Genomic DNA, 26,116 nt, shown 5'->3' with positions numbered 1-26,116 from the left:
TGCTGGGATTACAGGCTTGAGCCACCGCGCCCGGCCCATCTCATTTTTTTTTAAGTTTTTATATTGACACAAAACAGCTAGCATCACAACTTGTGTTTCACAATTTATATACCTGATTGCATATACTCTATCAGAGTTTTTATATTTTCAATAATTATCAGTCAAGAGCTCTGACTCATGCCTGTAATTCTAGCACTTTAGAAGGCCAAGGCAGAGGGATCACTTGAGCCCAGGAATTATAGATCAGTCTGGGAAACAGGGAGAACCCATCTCTACAAAAACATTTAAACATTAGACCGGCTTGGTGATATGCACCTATGGTCCCAGCTCCTCAGGAGGCTGAGGTGGGAGGATCGCATGAACCCAGGAAGCCAAGGCTGCAGTGATGTTCCAGCCTGAGTGACAGAGTGAGACCTTGTCTCAAAAAAAATAAAACAAAATAAAGTCATCTGTTTCCCATATGATAGGTAAGCTGAATATCCAACCCGTATTTTTTTCTTAATGCAAGGCTCGTGAATGCCCTGTTATCTTGCTTGATTCTCAGCTCCCTGACTCCCACGTTGCCCAGCTCTTCCTGTTCTCTGAGGACAGCCCTCGAGGTTTCCCTTAAGGACCTCCTTGCTTTACGAGCTCATGCTACCTATGATCTTTATGCAAATGACTCTGCAGTGTGCCTTGCTACTTCTGACTCTTCCAAAACCCAAAATGTGGATCTTAAATCTTTGGGCACATCCACTTAGAGGTCTCATGGTCTGCATTACAAACTGAACTTCTGGCCTATAATCCTGGCCTCTGCACAAGCTCTCTGATTCCTACAATGTCCATGTCATTTCACTGTCCCAAATGCTGAAAACCTAGCTGTAACATAGGTTCCATCTTGTTATTCTCCATGTTTAGTTAATCAGCCAGTTCTGGAAAGTATTCTTCCATTACTTCTTCTCATATAAATCCTTCTTCTGTCATTTTCAGTCTGCCTTGTAGGTCAATACCACCATTTGGGCCCTTGTGGCTTCATACTTCAACTTCTGCTATAGTCTCAGACTGATCATTCTACCCCAAGATGTTCACTCCTGAACATTGATCTTCCCTCCTGGACATTGATCTTCCCAGGTCAGCCTGAACTTTGAACTATACTTACCAAATGCTTATTTAAGCATCTCTATTTTCCTTGTTGCCTAAAGTGGCCAGTCCAGACTCAGCCTGTACAGAGGGCTCCCTCCTGGCTCCCTGATATTACTGCCAGTTGATTCCAGCTCAGCCTACCTTAACCCTAGCGAGCCTCTGTATCTTGACTATCCTGTGCTCACCTCTGTGCCTTCGCTTGGGGGATATCCTTTGCCCAGAGCATTCACTCCTCCTCATCTCACAGGGCTTATCAAAGTCTCCCCACCCCAATAAAACATTTTCCTGACTCCAGCCCATAACAATCTCTCCTTTCTCTTACCCAGAGCTTTTTTTTTATGTAGCTGTGGTGTGTTCCCTTCATTTGGTACTTAATCACTTGAAATCTTACTTAACTTTTTGTGATCGTATTATTTCCCCTTCAGAGAATAGAAAGGGAATTAATATCATCTCACACATACTAAATGACATCATTTATATATATATAATAACCCCAGGAATTAGGTATCATTTTGCAAATGATGAACTAACAACCAGAGGAGCTCTGTTGCGTTTCCACCAGTCACAGCATTTGAAAACCGGTGGATTTCATTACATACTAGTGATGGCTTGGAAACCGGGGTGCCTGATGCCACACCCAGCCTGCTCTCCAAGAAGAGAGAGTGTCATTGATTCATTCTTTCGACAAGCCGATCATACGGAAAAGTGAATCCGAGGAAATAGGTTGTACTTCTCTAACACTTTCCTTTTTTTTCCCTACCCACTAACTAGCCCGGTCTCTCCCTAGCATTCAGCACAATGCTATAACTATTGTAGCTACTTAGCATGTTGTTTCTTTTGGCTTTAGTGAAATTTGATTAAGAAATATAAAGCATCCTGGGTACAAAGAGCTTTAACAAATTGGAACAAATATCTGCAAAACATACACATGGTAAAATGATATGCTGATGTAAGAGACAATAGTGCCACTATCATAATAATTTCTTCTTAAAGTTGCCTCATGGCATTAACTTCACCTGAATTGATCCTTTCCAGATCTATTTAATTCTACTCATTGGGTTGACTGTGTTAAAATTCACAGTACGTTATCTTATTCAAGGAGAGTTTTTGCAAAATAGGGCCATGTTTTACAATTAATACCAGTGGCGAAAGCCACAAATAGTCTGTTTCTAACTGTCTCAATTTCTAAAACTTTGCCAAAACTTTCCAGGCCTATCATATATTTCTTGCTTCTTTATTTATGAACACCTGTTATCCCAAAGTACAATTATTCTCCCTCTACCTCTGACCAAAGTATACTATTTTTAGCATTATACAGATATGTGATTAAGAGAAGCTTTGATGATGTATTTCAATATGTATTTTTCTCCTTTTTATCTCCCTATGGTTAAAATAAATGCAGTTTTAAAAGTTTTAGGAAATTCCTTTAACTTTATGACAAGAGATAGAGTGGGAATGTTCAAAGCTATAAAACAAGGGATTATTTCTTTCTTATTTATTACACTTGAAAGTATCATTCTTTGACTGTTACGGTCAGGAACATACAATGCCTGGATAATAAAGGTTAAGTGTGCATAAATTTGAGATCTGCTTACAACTGACCTTTAGCTGTCTTTTAGCCTTTTTGACAGAAACTTAAAATAAGGTTATTCCATAAAATTATTTGATTCTCCATCCTCAAATCCAGATTTGTTACTCAGGAATTAATATCTTCTAGCTAGACAGAGCTATGAGCATTTGTAGTAAAACAGCCAGCCATAGATGTGATGGTTCATTTGGGCAGAATCACCTTTCAGTCTATCCAACCATAAGCAAAATCAATATATGCATTTATTCTTAAAAGACTATTTCTGTCTTCTGTTTATATTTGTCAATAATCTTTTGTAATTGTCTCCATAAAGTCTTACATATTGATTGTTAATTTTATTAACTTAAAGTGTTTGTTTTACTTCATTTCTTGCTATTGTGAACTTTTAAAAAATATGTTCGAAGTAGTTTTTAATCCTATATGGAAATGCTAGTATTTTTAGAGCATTGATTTTTTTTATGCAGCAGTTTTTTTTTATGGAACTCTTTTATTAATTAAACATATCTGTAGACTCTCAGGATGTGCTCTGTAGGCAGCCATATCATCCTCAAATATGCACAATGTTGGTTTTTTCCTTTCCAACCTTTGCATGTACTTATTGTTTTCTTACCACATTAGCTAGAACCTCCTATGTAGGATTGAATAAAAATAATAACTGTCTTCTTATCTCCTTTCCAACCATAATGGGAATAATCCTAGAGTTCCACCATGAAATATGGTATCTGCTGCAGGTTTCTGCTCAGTGCTTTTATGTTTTAGTGAAGAAATTTCATCAAAAGTTTTATCTGTAAACAGTGCCACAATGAACATACATGTGCATGTATCTTTACAATAGAACAATTTTGTAATCCTTTGGATATATACCCAGTAATGGGATTGCTGGGTCAAATGGAATTTCTAGTTCTAGATCCTTGAGGAATCGCCACACTGTCTTCCACAATGGTTGAACTAATTTACACTCCCACCAACAGTGTAAAAGTGTTCCTATTTCTCCACATCCTCTCCAGCATCTGTCTCCAGATTTTTTAATGATCACCATTTCAACTGGCGTGAGATGTATCTCAATGTGGCTTTGATTTGCATTTCTCTAATGACCAGTGATGATGAGCATTTTTTCATGTGTTTGTTGGCCTCATACAAAGCAAAGACCTAGAACCAACCCAAATGCCCATTAATAATAGACTGGACAAAGAATATGTGGCACATATACACCATAGAACACTACACAGCCATAAAAAAAGGATAAGTTCATGTCCTTTGTAGGGACATGGATGACTCTGGAAACCATTATTCTCAGCAAACTGACAGAAGAACAGAAAACAAAACACGACACATTCTCACCATATGCAGGTGTTCAACAATGAGAACACATGGGCACAAGGAGAAGAACATCACAGACTGGGGTGTATTGGGGGGTGGGGGGCTAGGGGAGGGTCAGCAGGGGGTGGGGAGGTTGGGGAGGTATAACATTGGGAGAAATACCAGATGTAGGTGATGGGGGAAGGAGGCGGCAAACCAGCATGGCGTGTGTGTACCTATGCAACAATGCTGCAAGACCTGCACATGTACCCCAGAATTTAAAGTACAATTTTTTAAAAAAAGTTTTATCTGCATGTATTAAGATTATCTTGTTTTTCCTCCTTTAATCTAAAAATGTAAACATGATATTAAAGAATTCTGGCATTTCTGTGATACAGCCTATTTTGCCATCGTTCAATGTGCCTATTGGTTTTGAATTCAGGGGGTTAAATTCTATGGTTTCAGTGGTAAGGTTGTGTTGGCCTCAGTGAGATTGAACTCTGTGTTTCAGTGGTAAGGTTGTGTTGGCCTCAGTGAGATTTAACTCTGTGTTTCAGTGGTAAGGTTGTGTTGGCCTCAGTGAGATTGAACTCTGTGTTTCAGTGGTAAGTTTGTGTTGGCCTCAGTGAGATTGAACTCTGTGTTTCAGTGGTAAGGTTGTGTTGGCCTCAGCATTCAGGTGTGTAGCTTTTCCTCTTTTGTATTTTTAAAAAGAGTCAGTGCAAATGGGAACATTTTTACTATTTGGAGATTAAGTAATTTCATTGGGATTCAATTCTTAGCATGTTGTTCTTTCTATAATGGTTTTCCCTATCGTCACTGAGTGATTTTAAAGTGTTCCTAAATTTCCAAATATGGAGGAAATGAAAAGTTTGGCTATCTTTTAGTTAATGATTTGTTATTTTATTTAATTTTCTGCAGAAAATGTGACATGTATGACATAGATATTTTGGAATTTCTTAAGATTTGTTTTGTGGCTCAGTGCCTACTCAGTTTTCCAAAACAGTCCTTATATGCTTGTAAAGAATGTGTTTTATCTAATTGTTGAATGCAAGGTTCTATGTAGGTCCATTGAGACAAACTTAAATCTAAAATTTATGTCTGAACTTTATATGAAAAAGTAAACAAATTATGGCAATAATAATAAGAAACTTAAGAAAGTAATATAAAGGGACCAGCCTACCAAATATTAAAATCATGTAAACAGTTGTGATAACCAGATCAAAATGGTGCTGTTCACAAATAAGGGAGACAGGTCAGTGAAACAGAATAGAGGGTCAAGAAATAGAAATTTTTCTTAAGGTGAAACCTCCAATTGCCAGAGAACTAGTCAAGAAATACAACAAGACAACCGGATATGACCTAAAAAAGAAACAACAGTTGGAAACTTACCTTACATTTTACACCAGGAAAAGTTACAAATAGACTAATGATTTAAATGTAAATAAAATAAATTATAAAAGTATTAGAATAAACCATTATAAATGTTCTTTTCTGATTGTTTCTATTCTTTATGCTACAAAATGGGGGAAATCTTTCTAATGATGACTCAAAAATCAGCATCTATAAAAGATTAATGAATTCAAAAACATTTTAAAAATTGTCATGGCAAAAGAAAAAGGTGGCAACTCCTACCACACTCAAGACTAACCTCCCTAATATAAAAGAACTCTTTTGAAATAGGCCAATGCCTCAGCAGAGAAAAAAAACGGCAAAAGATATGAAAATACATTTCTCAGAAAAGGATATACAAATGATTTTCAAAATTACCTTTAAAATAGAATTATTCTCATAGTAAGAGAAATAAAAAAACCTAAAATAACATTTTTAACTGTAATATTGTAAAGAATAAAACCTTGATAGCATTCTCTTTGGATAGACATTAGAAACACAGGTACTCATTTATTTTTTATACGGATGTAATTTGGTACCATCTCTATGAAGCACCACTTGGCAATATATATCAAAATGAACAATTTGTATATCCATTGATGAAACGGTTCCTCTGCCGGGAATTTATCCTAAAAGATGCTATTTTTTTTTAACCTCACCTTTATTTTCCACCTTTCATTGTCATTATATTTTGAGTGTACACCTTCTAAACCAATTCAGAACTGAAGGACATTTTCCCTTTTATGGTAATCTGTTTTAATAAGAGCATTTAATTCACTTACACTTTTTACAATAACGTACATATTTGGATGCATTCTATGTATATTTTTCTCTCCCTATTTTTTTCTTGGGAACAGGAGAATGTTTAACCAGCCTTTGAGAGAATGCTGATATAGTTTTATTCATTTTCTCTTCTCTATTCTCTTGGAAATTCATTTTATTTTTCGGAATAGGTATTCCTAAACTTTCATATGCTTAATTATTTGATGTCTAAATGTTATTGATAACTTTAGCCTTTTTTTAACCTCTTTCAAGACAGAGCTATTACCTTTGACCCAGATTACCCTCCTCTCATCTTCTCTGCTATTCCTTTCTAGTATCTTAGCCCCGCTTTGTAAACCTGCCATACCGATGATTTAAAACACTTGTGATAGTCATTGCTTATTTAGTCTTAATACATTCAACAATTTATCCACTATTAGTTCTCTTATCTCATCTCTTTGTCCTGTGTTCAAGTTACTTTTTAAAAAATTTATCCTTTGGTAAAGTTGATGATTCAGGGGTTAAAAAAATACCCCTCAGTCTTAATCAAATACATTTGATTTGTCTTTATTTTTGAATGATTATTTTACTAAGTTGTACTATAAATGAATAATTTTTGTTCTTTGAGCATATTGAACATTTTTTCAGCCTTTTCTCTGACCTCTATTTTATTAATGAGAAATGTAATTTCAGTCTAATTTGGATCTTTTATTATAAACTGTCTTTTGTTTCTAGTTGCTTTTTCCTTGACTTCGGACTTTCATCTTGTTTCTGTAAAGTGTCTAGATCTGCACTTTCCATCTGAATATTCACATCTTTCTTCAATTATGAAAAATTCCCAGTCATTATTGCTTCAAATATTGTTTTTCCCCATGACCTATCCTTTCCTTTGGAGCTCTGTTAGTCACTCAGGGGAGCGTGGGTGCCTTGGGTCTGCAGACTTCCTGAGATCCTTCCCATTGCCTTACCTCCCTGCGCTGTCTCTGTGCTCCTCCCAGCTCCATGGTCCAGATCACTAATGGTTTTTTCATTTGTGGCTAATTTATTGTTCAACCTAGCTACTGATTTTTTACGTTAATGATACTATATTTTTTTCTGAAAGTTGTATTTTTAAGTGAAACCTTTTTCCCTGTTAAGCATTTTAAATTATTTGAGATTGTTTTCTTCTGTTTCCAGTTGTTACCTTCGGAGCTCATTTCCATGCTCATTGCTCTATTGAGTCTTCTTCCTTTTGGCGACTCCATTGCCACAGTAGTGATACATTTTCCATTGTGAGCTCATCTGTATTATGGGTTGCATTTTCTGTGCCAGTCTCATGTACGAGATTGTGCAAGTGTTCACGTTTTTGCATTTGGTTGTGCCCGGCCCCAAGAATTTCCTTTTCTATATGTGAGGCCAATTTTTTCCCTTAATTTCTGAGCTTTCAATTTCCTAGGTTTCTATTTCTCAGTGGAAGTTTGTCCCGTTGAGAGCTTTGTCAAACACCAAGCTATCTTTCTGTTTCCACAAACTAGTGGGAAGAGATTTTCCAGTTTCCTTTTCACAGGTGAGGCAGCCCTTCAAGTATCCTGGTTGTATGTGGGAGTCTCGGATTAATTCCCTTCTCTCACCAAATGCTCTGTTTTTCTGAGGACATCAAAACTTTATTCCCAGTTTCATGATCTAATCTGATTCTTCCTGGGATCTCCTGGAATCAGCTGGAGCTCACTTCTGTGATGGGATTTTGTCTTTATTTCTAGCATCTGAGGATTTCTTGAGCTCAGCTTTGCCCTGGGTACATTTTATTTTTGTTTTTTTTTAAAAGACTGTAGTAGTTGATGGGTCCATTTCAGTCTGTGTGCCATCTTGCCTGAAATTTGCTGCATTTTTACCCTTAAGAGCATTTTTCATGTTAAAAAGTCTGAATTTTAGCATAAAAAATCTCATGTACTATATGATTTTAGTTGAATATCCAATATCATTGAAAAATATAAGATGAGAAATTATTTTCAGTTATTCATCACAACTACATTCACATACATTTGAAAAATAATAGTACATCTACTTGTAAAATATATGTATTTTCTGTAGACAGTGATTAATACCTATGTAATTTGTAAGACCTCTTGCAATAACTCAATAGCTGCTTCAAGGGTAGAGAAACACTGTTAAGTCTTTATTTTAGAAAAGTCACAATAAGTCCAAAGGAGGTTATAATATATTAACAGATAATTATGCTTTTTCAGATTAATTTGTGTTTCTGAGCAAGATCCTTGGTAATTATAACAGCAGTCATAAGAACAGATATTTTCAATGAAATTTTAATTGCTAATAGAAGCAAAGATATGGAAAGCATAAGAGTCAGTCTCAGATTTGAGTTTTTTCATGAAAGTCTTTAGCCTCTGATATAGTTTGGCTCTGTGTCTCCACCCAAATCTCATCTCAAATTGTAATCCCCACATGTTGAGGGAGGAACCCGGTGGGAGGTGACTGGATCATGGGGGCAGTTTCCCCCATGCTGTTCTTACGATAGTGAGTGAGTTGTCCTTGGCTGCCACCATGATTGTAAGCTTTCTGAGGCCTCCCCAGCCATGCAGAAGTGTGCTTTCATTTATAAATTACCCAGCCTTGTGTATTTCTTTATAGCAGTGTGAAAATGGACTAATACAATCTCACTGTGTTTCTGATATTTCAGTGTAACATTATTACCTTACACATTTGTTATGGGGATAAATATTTGACAGGCAAGGTCAAGTTAAAATTTCATTGCTTTTGACCAAAGGTCACTGTAAGATTTAAAGGTCACATAGTAGGTACTATGCGATCTTTAAAAAGTTATAAAACATGAATTTTAAAGATATATTTTATGAGTAAAAACACTTCACCTTTCTGGAGCTAATATCAATGTAGTCATTAATCTGGGTATTAACATATAATTTTAACAGATGTGTCTAAAACAGTTCTTCTTGCTCTATGCCCCGCTGTGAGCAATTTTCTTTTAATTCTGGATTTCTTAAACTTTAAAGAAAGATTCCCAAATTTGAAAACTACGATATTTATGTGAAATAAACCAGTTATCCTAAGAATGAAAAATTTACTGAAACACCTTAGCTGAAATAAGGTTTGTTGTCACATAAACCTTAAAAATGACTTTTTATGAATCTAAATTAACAAAAGGAGCCAACAATTGAGAAAAACTCTTAGAAATAGTAGTCACAGTGTCTCACACACACACACACACACACACACACACACACACACACAGATAGATAAGGGATTTCCTCATTTATCTCTTCTTCAAATTTTGGTTTTAATCTTAAATTATTCTTATCATCTTTTAAAAAAATAAGGACCTCTTATTTTTATTTATGTGGACAAATTTTAGTGTTTGCATTTGATGATATTATAAAAAACAGAAATGTTACCAAAGTGTTAAAAGTAAATGGAATTTTTAAAATGTACAGCTATTATATATCAATTTAAAAAATACAAGAAAACCCAGAATAGCCAATTAAGCCCTGAATGATTTCTAGTGAAACGAGGGAACACACAAGGGTCAGGAAGCCCATCTTGTCTATTATAATAGTGATAAAATTCCTGAAATGTAAATAATCACTGCAATGCTAATAAGAGAAAAATCGTATTTTATTTGCAGAATACATAAGGTTGTAGAATACGTACAATTATAGAAACTTACATCCTCTTTCATGGTGCAAGAGTCAGTGTTAAACAGCAGACCCTGGGTGCAGCTGCCCTCCCTCTGGCCGAGGCACAACCACTCATCATCTGGTCATTGTTCCTTAGTGAGGCAGCCCTCTCAAGGAAGTTAACACAGGGCAGATTCCAAAGGTCAGAATTAAAATTCAACACATGACTGTTGAATATCCACCTATTGTGTGCCCAGCACTCATCTAGGCAATGACAAGCTCCCTAAACAACAGAACTTAAGAAACTGTAATGAATAAATGATGAGGCTACAAAAAAAAATCAAACAGGGTGATAGACAATGGTAGGATGGCCTCACAGAACTGAAATTCAGATGAAAGGACTTGCCAGTGACAGAGAGAGAGGTCTGGAGAGGAAAGTGGTGTGCTATGGACTGAATCATGCCTCACTGCTCCCCTCCAATTCGTTATGTTGAAGGGCAAATCCCAATGTGACAGTATTTGGAGATGGGGCCTAGATGGAGGTAATAAAGGTTAAAGTGAGATCCTAAGGGCCAGGACTATTGCCTTTATAAGAAGAGAAGGACCAGAGCTCTCTCTCTGTATGCACATAGAGGAAAGGCCCTGTGAGGACACATTGAGAAGATGACTGTCTGCACTGTCTACAAGTGAGGAGGAGATCCCTCCACAAACCCCGACTATGTTGACATAGTCAGCATATGATCTCCAATTTCCAGCTTCCAGAACTGTAAGAAAATACATGTCTGTTTTTGAAGCCACCCTGTCCATGGTATTTGTTCTGGCAGCCTGGACTCAAGACATGTGCATTCAGAGTCTCTAAGGAGGAACTGCAGCAGGACTTTCCTTCAGTTCAGCTCAAGACAGGGACTTTTTTCCCATGGCCATGAAAATTCAGGCTTACAGATAATTTGAATTTGAATGAGTAAGACAGGGTATTATTGGGTGAAAAAGAAAGAAAAGTGGGAAACAGGGACTCTCACCAGGACAGAGTTGCTGCTGGAGCACATCCCACCCAGCCATTAGAATCCTGGTTTCCACATAGGAAGGAGAGGGGCCAGGCTCCTCCATGCTGCAAACGCTGGGAACTCTTGTGGCTCCTCCCAGTGGGCAGGTCACTTGAAAAGGATGGACATTCTTCGAGGACCCCTTCCCACCTGGCTGTCTCAGAACCAGTGAGGTCAGGCCAGACCAGGGATTGGAAGGGAGGGAATTAGGGTGACCTCCCAGTGTTAGGGGTACAACTTCACCAGGTCAATTGTGTTGTGCTGAGGAGAACAGAAAGGGGATTTGAGATTAGACACAAAGAAAGTCACTGGTGACCTTGATAAAAACAGCTTCGGTGAAATGGTGGGGAGTGGGTTAAAGAGGGAATGGGAATGAGGAAGCGAAGGCAGTGATGATAAAGAATTCTTTTGAAATACTTTACTGTGAAGAACAATGTGGAAATGGAGGGGCTACTGAGGGAGAGTGTGGAAATGGAGCTGGGACTGGGGACAGTGTGGAAATGGAGAGGGAACTGGGGGAGAGTGTGGAAATGGAACAGTGGCTTTTCAGAAAAAGTACATCCGACAGATGTCAGATATATTATTAAAACACACACATGCACAACTATACACACATGCACACACATATATACATACATGCACACACACTTGGACCCACACACATATACACACAGGCACACATACATGCAAACAAGTGCCTGCTGATTAATGGAATATCAGAGAGCTTACCAAAGCCTAGACCAAGTTCATCAACTGAAAACAAACTTATTATAATAAAAAAGAACACCGGAAGATATGTAAAAGGAATTTACTTATAAAAAATCACCTTGTAGTAAGTAGAACTGTATCTACAATGTTAAAAAAAGTTTGTGTCTCAAAATACAATGACAAATTGTTATTCTATTATTTTGTTGTTGTTTTTTTAATTTTATTTTTTCTTTGGCATTTTTATCATGGTAAAATATACATAAAACTTGCCATTTTTACCATTTCTAAGTGTACACTTCAGTGGCATTAAGTGCATTCATAATGTGTGACCATGACCACCATCTAGTTCCAGAACTTTTTATCACCCCAAATGGAAACCCCATGCCCGTTGAGCAGTCACTTCCCATTATCCTTCCCCCTAGCTCTTAAGCAACCACTTCCTGTCTCTTGAATTTGTCTATTCTGAACCTTTCATGTAAAGAGGATTGTACAGTATGTGGTCTTTTGTGACTGGCTTCCTTCACTTAGAAAAACGCTTTCAAGGTTTGTCCATGTTGTGTCAAGTATCAGGTGCTCCACATTCTAGTCATTAGGAAAACGAAAATCTAAACCACAGGAAATACCATTTCACACACATTAGCATGGCCATAATCAAAACTATGGAAAATAACAAGTGTTGGCGAGAATGTGGAGAAATTGGAGCCCTCGTATGTGGCTGGCGGGAATATAAAATGGTACAGCTATTCTGGAAGCAGCTTGGCAGTTTCTTCTAAAACTAAATGTGCAACTCCCATACAACACAGCATCTGCACTCCTAGGTACATATCCAAAGGAATCAAAAGCAGGTGTTCAAACAAAAACTTGTCCAGTAATATTCATAGCAGCGTTATTCACAATAACAAAATTGCAGAAGCAACCCAAATGTCCATCAATGAATTAATGGAGAGCCAAAATGTGTTAAGTGCATGCAACAGAACATCGCTCAGCCATTGTTTCATGGTGCACAGGTCTGTGCCAACCTACCCCAAAGTTGGAGGAGGCTGAGAGGCTAAAGAAAGAGACAGACAAATCTAGTTGCTTCGAAAGAAACTTTGAATAGGGACTTCTAAAGAGAAGCCATGTCTGTGCCCCTGGCAGTGATGAGATGAGATGGTGGTTCCTGCGCCATTACTCCCCCAGACACAGGGCTTATGTGCTGTCAGAGAGGGGCACACATACTTCAGAAGGAATGGCCAGGAATTTGGTGGGATTTACGGTAAGTAGGTGCTCTTACATAAGGAGCAGTAGGTAAACTGGAAATCTCAGAGGCATTCCCAGAAATATGGTTAATCAGAAGCCAACATGGCAGATTAGCACCCAGGGTGGAGTTGCTTTGGCTTTCACACTCCACCCCTCTAATGAGGCTCTCAAATCTCTTATGCCCTCTTCCACCATCGTCCCTGAGCCTTAGAGAGAGTGCTTGATTTTGTCAAGCTTTAGCAGCAGTGCTTTGGCAATGAAAAACAGATCAGGCCCAGTGGGATTCCAAATGAGGGAGGTTCACAGGCTGTTGAATTACCTCTAGTCTTCAGAACACCATGACTTCGGTTTTCTCAGGAGTAATCCAGTGAGAGATAAATAACATTAATAATTTGCACTCAAGGATTATAGTCAAAAGAGAATTTGTATCCCAGAACAACAACAAAAAAGTACCTATTTCATTAAAGAGCCAACTATAAGTATTATGAAGAAAATTAAAACCTGGTTCCTCTTTAGATTTGCAGGTAGGAAATAATTCAGGATTTAGCCCAAATTGTAGGCAAATAATAAAAACTCAAAAACAATGGTGAGGGCTAGAATCCAATTTTTTTTATCTCTAGTTTCCTCATTTCTGCTAAGGATAAATCATAATAGGATGAATTTATTTTCAAAATAAATTTTGGTCTCATTATACGGGTCCTGGTTATTTGCATAAAATGTGACAAGACTAGTGATCAGCCTAATCTGCTTTTTTTTTTTTTTTTTTTTTAAGACAGGGCCTCACTCTGTCACACAGACCAGAGTGCAGAGGCACGATCTCGGCTCACTGAAGCCCTCCTGAGCTCAAGCAATCCTCCCATCTCAGCCTCCCAAGTAGCTAGGACCACAAGTGTGTGCCATCACTCTGGCTAATTTTTTATTTTTTGTAGAGACAGGGTATCAATATGTTGTCCAGACTGGTAGGCTCTTTTTAGGTAGGCTTTGCTGGAACTTTTATAGGGAATTGTGCATTCTACTTTTTAAAAGCCTCAAGGCTAGGAGCCAAGGATTCACCATTAGACTGTGTATGTAATACCTGTACAAATTCCTCTCTTCTTGAGGTCCCCAAATATCTTGAGGTTAACAGGCCTGCTAGAAAATTACATTCTTTACTTATCACAGGTCAGAAATCTTGTAAGAGAACCATTTAGACAAGGTACTAGGCCAGTCTCTCCTAGAAAGACTATATAAAGTTAACCTACATTCCTCAGTCTGGTCAATTCTGGAAATATGCCATTCCAGTCAAAGCCTTGGCAAAATCACCAGTGTCTCCACTTATGTCCTGTTAGAAAACAGATTCTTACCGAACTTATACAAATAACTATATTGCTATCAGATAAGAATACTCATAAATGGTTTTTAAATTTAGGGTAACTCAGGTAGAGAAAAACATAAATTTTGCTCACAAAATTATACTTTACCCGACCTCTAAGCTATAAACAGCTGAAAAGGAAAAGAATTTTCTTGCCTCTTCATCAGTCAGAGTGGCAGCCTTCTAAGCAGGATTATGTACATTCACCTCGGAACTGCTGTCCTCAAGCCCTGCAGCTCTTTGGCAGTCAGGTGAGAGCTGCCTGTTGGGCACTATAGAATCCAGCAGTTCCTCACACAGTTCCAGAGTTAGTTGAACAAAAGCCATGTCTGTGTCTCTGGTGGCAGTGAGATGAGGTGGTGGATCCCCACCTGTTGTTCTAATATTAAGGCAACATATTTGCAATGACAACGGAGATGCCAAATAATGTACAAACAGGTCATAAAAAGAACCAGTGAAGGCTGGGTGCATTGGCTCATGCCTATAATGCCAGCACTTTGGGAGGCCAAGGTGGGTGAATCATCTGAGGCCAGGTGATCGCTAATAAAAAAAAAAAAAATCCCTACTAAAAATAGTACAAAATTAACTGAGTATGGTGGTGCATGCCTGTAATCCCAGCTACTTGGGAAGCTGAGGCAGGAGAATCATTTGAACTCGGGAAACAGAGGTTGCAGTGAGCTGAGATCATACCATTGCACTCCAGTCTGGAGAACAAGAGTAAAACTCTGTCTTGGGGGAAAAAAAAAAGAAGAAGAAAAGAACTAGTGAGAAGAGAATTTTTGGTAGGAAAGAACTACTGTGGTCAGTGATATTGGAGGATATAAAGATATAGAGAGAATTTTTTTTCTTTCTCGGTCTCTCTCAATCTTTAATTTGACTTTTCTGTCTTTTAATTGCTTCCTTTTTCTCTTTCATCATAACTTTTCTTTTTCAAAAATTTGAGAATAGGAATTATGCAGATACTCAGTATTTGTTGTGTGAAGGCACATCATAAAGTAAAATGAGGAAAAACAAATCTAATTATAAGGATAAATAAAAGGATAGAAAAAGATGTGATAGATAAACCAGTTACAGAAATATTAATATTATGTTGCACTGAGACAAACTGCATCAGTAATGATAAAGAGGATAAGGACATAAGAATAAATGGAACAATTCACCAGGAGGTTATAATAATGCTGAACTTCAATGTGCCAAACAACAAAGCCTGAGAGGCAGTGCCATGTCATACAGCCAGACTGCTTGGGCTTGAAACCTAGCTCCAGCACTGACTAGCTGCAGACCTTAGGCAAGTTGTTAAATTTCTTTCTGTTTCAGTTTCCTCATGTTGAAAATTAGGATATTAATAGTGCCTACTTCTTCCAGTTGCTCAAGGATCAAATGAACTAGCACAGTGTGTACAGTAGTGTCTGGCATCGCAAACTTGGTGTTATTATTGCTGCTTTTGTTGATGTTAGTATTGTTGTCCCAAAACACATAAAGAGAAAATAGAATTCCAAGGAAAAATAGACATGTCAACAGTCTTAGCAGAAGATGTATAACTTGCTTTTCTCACTAAGATAAATATAAGTTTGGAAATGTTTAAGATAGCTGCAATAAAATATTTGAACAGGATGTCTTGCATTTAAAGTCGTTAGAAAAAAGTAAATAAAACATAATGTGTGTACATACATAACATAATGTTATATAACAAAACTACAAAATACCAAGAAAAAAGTAAATAAAAAACAACAACCAGAGACCAAAAAATAAGCTGGCAGAAGTTAAATTAGGCCATAAATGTAAATTACTTAATGTATTAAAATACAGCATCTTAGATCACACAGTAAAATACAAAATTTAATTTTATACTTGAAAGAAACACTTGTAAAAGTGTGACAATGAGCTAAAAGAATTAGCAAAACATATATAAAAAATTTTTTTTTGAGATAGATTCTTGCTCTGTTGCCAAGGCAGGATGGCGCAGTCTCAGCTCACTGCAACCTCCGCCTGCTGGGTTCAAGTGATTCTCCTGCCTCGGCCTCCTGAGTAGCTGGGATTACAGGTGTGTGCCACTACACCAGGCGAATTTTTGTATTTTTGGTAGAGACAGGGTTTCACTGCGTCGGTCAGGCTGGTCTCAAACTCCTGACCTCATGATCCACGCACTCGGCCTCCCAAAGTGCTAGGATTACAGGCATGAGCCACCACTCCCAGCACCAAAAATGTTTTAAAAATATAGTATAGATGACATTTTTTATTATGAAATTAGTATACAAGGTAAAATTATGCATTACAACAATGGGCCTTTAGGACCTAAGAAATAATAACTTTTTCAAACTGTACAAAATAATGTTTTAAAATATTTCCATATGCATATAAATCTCTGAAAAAAATTAAATATACATTCCATAAATGTATACTGAATAAAGTGAACTTTATAACTATAAAGGGAAAATAAAGTAAAACTGATGTCTGTATAAACCTACATTAGAGACTTTTTTCTATGCTCCAGTTCCAAGAGAGGATTTGGACGTTACCTCTTACCTGCTTGCTTCCTCGGTTGGCTGGACTCCCTTTACATCCCCAGCTCCTACCTGAACATGCCTTGTAAGTGGGAAGTCTGTGAGCCGATTGTAGACAGGCCTCCTGCTTGGGGAACTGAAGCAAAGTTGATTCACCTCGACCCACAGTAAACACTCAGGAACGTGACTGGTTCATTACCAGTTACCCATACCCAGGGATAGGCAGGCATGTGGTGTGAGACTCTAGAACGCTGAGAGAGAGGTGAACGAGGTGAACAGTATGAAAACCTCGCACTACGTGGTATTGCAATTTTGATTGCAAAATCAGAATGGGATATATATAAGGAATAAATATATGTATGATTTGTCTTTACATAGGGAATATATATATATATATATAATTATCTATTATATGTAATTTGTCAATAATTTTTTTAAAATCTCCTACTAATGTAAAAGGGAGTTTCTCAAAGGTCTTGATGGGCTCCTCACTCGATTACAATGTGGTAACTAGAAGCTGGGTGTATTCATTAGGATTTGAAAACCAAGGAAATTATCACCTCTTGCTGGGAGGGCCCCATCCCTTGCTCTGTGTAGACGTGTTATACCTGCAGTGAGTCTATGGGCTCCTTTCCAACTATACTCTCACCTTCAGCTCTGCCACCTTGCTGGTGGTAGCTCAGGTCACAGGTAGACAGTGGAGGGCCCAAGCAAGACCAAATCTTCTTCAGGAAGTTGCTTCCCAACTCACAATCTCTTTTCTCAACTCCAGAATTTTAGTTCCCATTCCCTGGTGGTGCTGGGTGCTACTGCCAAGGTCTGGACTGGGAGACATGCAGAGACGCTGAGGGTGATGGATGGAGATGTGGGAAAGAGATTTGTCTCTGCTCCCAGAAGAAGCAGGCAAGGTGAGGTTGAGATGCTTTGGCTTTGAGGTGTCAGTCGTCCCAGGTTCAGCCCACTCTTTGTCCTCTCCATTTCTTCTTGATGGTCTGAATGTTCTAGTTGTCATCCAGGCTCTGGTGAACAAGCCAGGAATCAGCGTTGACCTCTCACTCTCCTGTTTGCCCCAAAGAAGACACACGTACCTTCCGAGAACACACATGCATCCACTCCCGTAGCATTTTCCTTAGAACCTTGGGCATCAAACTTTTTCAGCTGCCTGCCTGTCTTCCTTCCTGCCTTCCTTCCTTCCTGCCTTCCTTCCTCCTTCCCTTCCTCCCTTCTCTTTTTCTCTTTTTTGTTTTGCTCTCACTGCCCACCCTTGAGTGCAATGCACGATCTCAGTTCACTGCAGCCTCCGCCTCTGAGGTTCAAGCCATTATCCTGCCTCAGCCTCCCAAGTAGCTGGGATGTCAGGCATGCACCACCACTTCCAGCTAATTTTATATTTTTAGTAGAGAAGGGGTTTCTCCATGTTGGTCAGTCTGGTCTTGAACTCCCCAACTCAGGTGATCTGCCCGCCTTGGCCTCCCAAAGTGCTGGGATTACAGGTGTGAGCCACCACACCCGGCCTCTTTCATTTTATTCTTACATGAATCTTTTCAGCAAACATTCTAGAGGCTTCTTGACTCCTATTCAATATCATACTTGAGCCAACTGGTAATAAATTAACAAAAAAGCAACAAATTATTAAAGTACTCTTAATGTGCATTGTATGTGGATGGGAGATTTGACTGTTAAGATCTAAAGGTTCATGACTTTAACCTCATTGATAATAGATTAAGTCATGATGATATACTTCAGGTCATCAGGTGGGTTGCTCAAGCAAGTCTTCCTGCAGTTCGAAAGAGCGTGCCCCTCTGCAGTGGGTGACAGCTGCAAGCTCGTCTGCCATGCTCTGCCCGACTGCTGTTTTCACATGGTGTTTCTTGTCTCTCCACTTTCAGGTAGAAATTGAGAAGCTGGATTACCATCATTATCTGCCTCTGTTTTTTGATGGGCTTTGTGAAATGACATTTCCCTATGAGTTTTTTGCTCGGCAAGGAATCCACGACATGCTGGAACACGGTGGGAGCAAGATACTACCTGTCCTTCCACAGCTCATTATCCCGATAAAAAGTAAGTGAACAGGCGAAAAAGCGTCACTCAGTTTATATGGCAGCACTTTCTGACAACCTGCTAATTAAGCAATAAAGCACAACAGACTGAGATGATCCCCAGGTTTTGCAGGAATTTTCGTAAATTGACTTAGGAGGCCAGACAACTCAAATCTCCAAACATATATCCCGTCATCGATATTTCACCACGGTGTAGCCACATAAATAAACTGAACTCCACGGGGTTTGTGCTAATTTAAAATGTCTCATAGTAATGACACAAGCATTAACATTAACTTATGCATGCAGAGGTCTTTACCTGATGCTGCTAACTTCCAAGTCTTTTTTCCTAAGTGGCATCTCTAACTTTTAAATTATAAACACACTTACGTTGAATACATTTAAAGTAGTATGATTCATAATTTTAAGGAAAGGAAGACCAGCCGCATGGGTGAAAAGATGAGTGTTTTTGAATACTGGAAGCTTTGAATCTACAGCAGGTAACCTGGGTGACTCTGGGGTAGCCCCGTGACTGGCTTTGTCTGCCTGTGGAATGAGACTAACCCCACTTTCTGCGTGCACCTTACTCTCATACTTGCATGGGCCCTGGGACTAGGTGTCTAAAGCACCCCTCCTTGCAAAGCATTTCTGAGGCTGTCCCAGGAGACGGCCTTCTGGGACTCCAGGACACTCTGTCCATTCTTACCTTGCCATCGGAACTGGCATAGAGCCACACTAATGGGCACGCCTGGCATCCACTGGTACAGACTCAGGAAGAGGATAGCCTCTCCTCAAGTCCAGGTGGCAGTCCAGGCCCCTCTCACCCCCGCCAGCACACCCCCTTTCCATCCCTGGAATTGCACGCCTGCCCTGCATTGCTGCTGCGGCTACTGCTACTACTAATTAAAAGCAGAGGGTCAGTGCCTCCTCTGAACACTCATTCTGCAGATGAGGGAGACTCACCTTTTTCTCAGCCAGAGCTGCTCCAGGCACTTTCACCCCTGAATCCTGACCCAACTGCCCATGGCTTTGAGGGATGAAGAGGCCCCTGCTTCCCCCACCCCAAGTTCTGCCTCATCTCCCACTCCAGGATGGACAGCTTCCCAAGATGATTGACAGGATGCTTAGCTAGTCTTCTAGGATGGGGAGCCCCACCCTCACCGGCTCAGGTGAGCTCTTGCCACATGGTTTCATCAGAACAAGAACAAACTAGCTCCACATAGGGTCATCTCCCAGAGTCTAGATTAGTTAATCTTATCCATGGTCACCTTCCATTCATCCTAATGTATCATGATCAGAATGGTAGATTTCCCCAGTTATGCTCTCACTGCTGGCATCAAATCAACTCTGAAATTCTCTCTCAGAGCTTTAAGGTCTCTGTAGAGATCTGTAACTGACCATACCACATTTCCACCAAGACAGAAAGAGTGAAACCAAACCAAAGGATGGTGCTACCTGATGTGAAAGTAACATGGAGAGAAAAGAGACCCTGAAAAGGGCCTTATGGAATAGCAGCTTGCTTCCCTCATCCATGGCTGCAGGAAGAGATGCTCTTTAAAGGCTGTCAGGGAGGACATAGTGTTCTGAGCCACATTAAAACCTTTTCCAAAAGTGATTTATTCTCTCAGATGGGTCACATTTTTGAATACATTAAATTGGACGTGAACTGCTACATTTCTAAAGGATGACATGTAGCTTTCTCTGATAAACAAGAAAGGCCCAGAATATTCTCCCCAGGAGCTATCTGTTCTTTTCCTCTGACAGAATAACAGCAATATTCGGACATATATTTTTGTAAAAATAATCAATGCTTCATGTTGGGATCACTGTCTTCTCAGGGCTCTCTCCCTCAGAGCCCCGTAGAAGACACTGGAAGGCAGAAAATGAATATCTAAGTAATATTTTGATTATGCTGTTTGCAATTAAAACATACCACACTGGAGTTTTGCAAGCCAAGGTGAAGTGATTTTCAATTTTGTTTGATCTGTATTTTGAAGATACATAAATGAGTTGAGAGGAATGATGTGACTACATTTGCAGTACACACCTACTAGAGGTCATCTGCTGATGAGTGAAAACATTATCAAGAACTCAGGAAGCGTGATTTGTCAGGCGAACTTAACTCGGTATGAATTTGATGATTTAGGGTTCCAGAAGCAATGGCAATTTATCTGGGTTGATGCTAGCGTGTGGCTTTCAGCGCTTCCGCTATTCGATACTGATCCTAAGTCTAACCGCTCCTTCCTTCTCAATCTGTTGATGTCACTAAAAGCCAGACTTTTCTCAGGGAGAAATGCTGATTACTTATGTAAGGTCATGCATGGTTCTAGCACAGTGTGAAAAATACGCCATATTTCTCAGATGACAAAAGAGGCACATACAATTTTGGAAATATTTCTATGTCACACACTTCCAAAAGGGTAAAGTCAGGATCTGAATCATATCTTAGCCTCCTGAGCTGCTTCTGTTCTTTATCAAAACTCAATGCTACACCTACTGCTGCAAAACCCAATTTTTCCTCAAACACACAGAACATTTACAAACTCAGACCATATCCTGGGCCATAACACAAGCCTCAAAACATGTCAAAAGATGGAAATCATACAAAGCATGTTATATAATCAAAATGTAATTTATGGAAGAAATCAATTTTTAAAGTAATAACTGAAACGTTCTCATCTGTTTTGAAAATAATACATATACTTCCAGATAGCCCATGGGTCAAATAAGAAATAATATTGAAATTCGAAAGTGTTTTGACTGTACAATAATGCAAATATCAAATAGAATTACACATTAAAAATTATCCAAAAATTCCATTAAAATGTCATCAAAATTGCATTAAAATATTTGCTAACTATGATTGGTAAAACGTTATTTAGAGAAAATACATGTTCTTACAGTTGGTTTCATAAAAGAGAAAATAAAAATAAATAGTAAATGAAATATCTACCTCAATCAGTTATATAAAGAACAGCAAAAGAAAGCTAAAAGAAGAATAAATATAAGACTAAAATTATAATATGAAAATACAGAAAATACAAGAGGAGCTGAGCAAGATGGCTGAAGAGAAGTTTCTACCAATCATCCCCGCAAGAAACACCAAATCAAATAACTATCTACACAAAAAAAGCCCAGTCATGAGAACCAAAACTCAGGTGAGCACTCACAATACCTGCTTTCAACTTTATATTACTGAAAGAGGCACTGAAGAGGGTAGGAAAGACAGTTTTGAATTGTTGGCACTGCTCCTCTCCCATCCCCTGGCAGCAGCCAAGTGACACAGAAAGAAAATCTGTGTGCATGTGAGAGCTCAGTGATTCTGAGACTTTGCCTTAAACTCAGTACTGCCCTGTAATTGCAGAAAGCAAAACCAGGCTGAACTCAGCTGATATCACACCCCTATCCCACCCCATCCCTGCCCAGCTCCAACAAAGGAAGCATTTAAACTAGCCATAGCCAGAGGGGAATCTCCCATCCCAGCAGTTGGAACTGGAGTTTCAGCAGTCTCCCCACTGCATACTAATGTGCTCTCAGACCCTAAAAGAACTTAAAAGGCAGCCTAGGCTGCAAGGACTGCAACTCCTCGGCGGGTCCTAGTGCTGAGCTGGACTCAGAGCCAGTGGACTTGGGGGCATGTAACCTACCAAGACACCAGCCAGGGCAACTAAGGCAGTGCTTACATGGCCTGTCTCCCAAACCCAGGCAGCACAGCCTGTGGCTCCAAAACAGACCCCTTACTTCTACTTGCGGAGAGGAGAGGGAAGAGTAAAGAGGAGAGGACTTTGTGCTGCATCTGGGATACCAGTTCAGCCACAGTAGTATAGGGCACTAGTCAGAGTTATAAAACCTCCATTCCAGGCTCTAGCACACAGACATTTCTAGATGTAACCTGGGCTAGAAGGGAGCCCGGCGTAAACAGAAGGACCCAGTACTGGCAGGACCCATGGCCTGCTGACTAAAGAGTCCTTTGACCCTGAATAACCAACAGGGATACCCAGGTAGCATCCCATGGGCCTTGGGAGAGACTTTGAGGCTTGCTTGCTTCAGGTAAGACCCAGAACAATCCCAGCTGTGGTGGCTACAGTGAAAGACTCCTTCTGCTTGAAAAAAGCAGAGGGAAAAGTAAGGGGGACTCCGTGATGCACCTTAGGTACCAGCCTGACCACAGGGTGATAGAGCCCCAAGTGGGCTCTTGGGGTCCCAGATTCCAACCTTGACCCTAAGATGGCATTTCTAGACCTGCTCTGGCCCAGAGGGGAGGCCACTGCCCTGAAGGGTGAGATTGAAGAGCCTTTGGGCCTTAAGGGAACATGGGCAGCAGCCTGGCAGTGCTCCCAATGGGCCTGTGGTGGTGCTGGCCATGGGGTGAGACTCCTCTGTCTTTGGAAAGGGGATGGAAGAGTGGAAGGGACTGTGTCTCACGGTTTGAGTGTCAGCTTAGCCACAGTACAATAATCTACCACGTAGATTTCTGAGGTTTTTGACTTTAGTCCCTGGCTCCCAGATGGTACCTCTGGACCCACCTGGGTATTGGGGAAACTTGTCACCCTGAAAAGAAGGATGCAATCCTTGCTGGCTTTACCACCTGCTAATTGTAGAGTCCCAAGGTCTTGAGCAAACATGGGCAGAAGCCAGATAATGAGTACAGCAGGCCCAAGTTGAGCTGCAGTGCTGTGATAACTTCAGGTCTGACCCAGCGTGGTTTCAGTGGTTGGCCACAGTGATGCTTGTGTCATTCCACCCTCAGCTTCAGGCAGCTCGGCATAGAGAAAGAGACTCTGTTGTTTGGGAGAAAGTAAGGGAAGAGAACAAGAGTCTCTGCCTGGTAAGCCAGAGAATTCTTCCAGCTCTTATCTAAGATCACCAAGGCAGTACCTCTGTGAGTCTGCAAGAATCTCAGCATTACTGGGCTTGCAGTGCCCCCAGTGCAGATACAGCTTAGACCATAATACCCAAGTCCTTTTGAATATCTTGAAAGCCTTCCCAAGCAGGATAGGTACTAATAGCCCAGACTGTGAAGACCATAAGTAGCTAACTTTTCAATGCCCAGACATCAACAAACATCCACAAGCATCAAGACCATCCAGGAAAACATGACCTCACGAAAACAAACAAACAAACAAACAAACACAAAACTAAATTAGGTACCAGGAACCAATCCTAGAGAAATTGAGATATGTGACTTTTCAGACAAGGAATTCAAAATAGCTATATTGAAGAAATTCAAAGATATTCAAGATGACACTGAGAAAAAATTTAGGATTCTATTAGATAAATTTAACAAAGAGATCAAAATAAAAAGAATCAAGAAGAAATTTTGGAGTTGAAAAATGCAATGACATGCTGAAGAATGCATAAGTTTTCTAATAGCAGAATTAATCATGCAGAAGAAAGAATTAGTAAGCTAAAAGACAGTCTGTGGGAAAATACACAATTAGGAGAGACAAAAGAAAAAAAGATTAAAAAATAATGAAGTACACTTACAAGATCTAGAACATAGCTGCAAAAGGGAAAAATCTAAGAGCTATTGGCCTTAAAAAGAAGGTAGAGAAAGAGATGGGGTAGAGAGTTTATGCAAAGGGATAACAACAGAGAACTTCCCAAATCTAGAGAAAGATGTTAATATTCAAGTACAAGAAGGTTATAAAACACCAATCAGATTTAAGTCAAAGAAGACTACCTCAAGACATTTAATAATTAAACTCCCAAAGGTTAAGGATAAAGAAAGAATCCTAAAAGCAACAAGAGAAAATAAACAAACAACATTTAATGTAGCCTAATACATCTAGCAGTAGACCGTTCAGTAGAAACTTTACAGGCCACGAGAGAGTGGCATGACATATTTACAGTGCTGAAGGAAAAAAAACTTTTAACCTGGAATATATCCCAGCAAAAATATCCTTCAAGCATGAAGGAAAAATACTTTCCCAGAAAAACAGAAGCTGAGGGATTTCATCAACACCAGACATGTCCTACAAGAAATGCTGAAAGGAGTACTTCAATCAGAAAGAAGAGGATGTTAATGAGCAATAAGAAGTCATCTGAAGGAAAAAAAACTCACTGGTAATAGTAAGTACACAGAAAAATAGAATATTATGGCACTGTTACTGTGGTGTATAAAGTACTCCTAAGTAGAAAGACTAAATGATGAACCAATCAAAAATAACTACAACTTTTCAAGACATATTGTACTTATGTACAATAAAACATAAGTAGAAAAAACAAAAAGTTAAAAAGCAGGGTGACAAAGTTCAGTTGAGGGTTTTATTAGTTTTCTTTTTGCCTGTTTATGCAAACAGTGGTATCAGCTTAAACAAATGAGTTATGAGATAGTATTTGCAAGTCTCATGGTAACCTTAAATCAAAAAACATACAATAGATATACACAAAATAAAAAGCAAGAAATTAAATTATATCATCAGAGAAAATCACCTTCTTTCACCAAGAGGAAGACAGGAAGGAAGGAAAAAAGGAATAGAAGATCACAAAACAACCAGAAAACAAAAAAATGTCAAAATGACAATAGTAAGTGTTTACCTATCAATAATGATACTGAAGGTAAATGCACTAAAATCGCCAATCAAAAGACACAGAGTAACTGAATGGATTAGAAAAGAAAAACCAACAAGACCCAGTGATTTGTTGCCTACAAAGAACACACTTCACCTATGAAGACACAGGTGGATTGAAAATAAAGAGATGGAAAAAGATATTCCATGCCAATGGAAACCATAAAAGAGCAGAAGTTACTATACTTATAACAGACAAAATAGATTTCTAGTCATAAACTATAAGAAGAGACAAAGAAGGTCACTATATAATGATAAAGTTATAGCCTCACTTCAGCCAGAGGATATAATAATTGATAAATATGTATGCACCCAACACTGGAGTGCCCAGATATGTAAAGCAAATATTATTCAAGCTAAAGAGAGAGACAGACCACAATACAGTAATAACTGGAGACTTCAACACCCCACTTACTGCATTGGACAGATCTTCCAGACAGAAAATCAACAAAGAAACATTGACTTAATCGGCACTATAGACCAAATGAATTTAATAGATATTTACAGAACATTTCATTGAATGGCTACAGAATACACATTCTTTTCCTCAACATGTTGATCATTCTCAAGGATAGACCATATGTTAGATCACAAAGCAACTCTTAAAACATTCCAAAAAATTCAAATAATATCATGCATATTCTTGAACTACAATGGATTAAAACTAGGAAATCAATAATAGGAATTTTGGAAACTATACAAATGCATGGAAATTAAACAATATGCTTCTGAGTGACCTGAAGAAATTAAGAGGGAAATTGAAAATTTTCTTGAAATGATAATGGATACACAACATACCAGAACTTATGAGATATGGCAAAAACATGACTAAAAGGGAAATGCATAGATGTAAGTGGCTATATCAAAGAAG

General features: G+C 38.9%; 1 protein-coding gene across 1 annotated transcript in view; it reads left to right on the top strand.

Moving 5' to 3' along the window:
* Positions 1-26,116, top strand: part of PACRG (parkin coregulated) — a 567,891-nt gene that overhangs the window by 301,376 nt on the left and 240,399 nt on the right. Inside the window, exon 3 of the mRNA XM_003933784.4 lies at positions 18,524-18,695. Within this exon, the coding sequence (XP_003933833.1) occupies positions 18,524-18,695 (172 nt within the window). The remainder of the gene's footprint in view (positions 1-18,523; positions 18,696-26,116) is intronic.

Source organism: Saimiri boliviensis, chromosome 4 (assembly GCF_048565385.1).
Source record: "Saimiri boliviensis isolate mSaiBol1 chromosome 4, mSaiBol1.pri, whole genome shotgun sequence".
NCBI classification, from domain to species: Eukaryota; Metazoa; Chordata; class Mammalia; order Primates; family Cebidae; genus Saimiri; species Saimiri boliviensis.
This window is presented reverse-complemented; position numbering and strand designations above follow the sequence as displayed.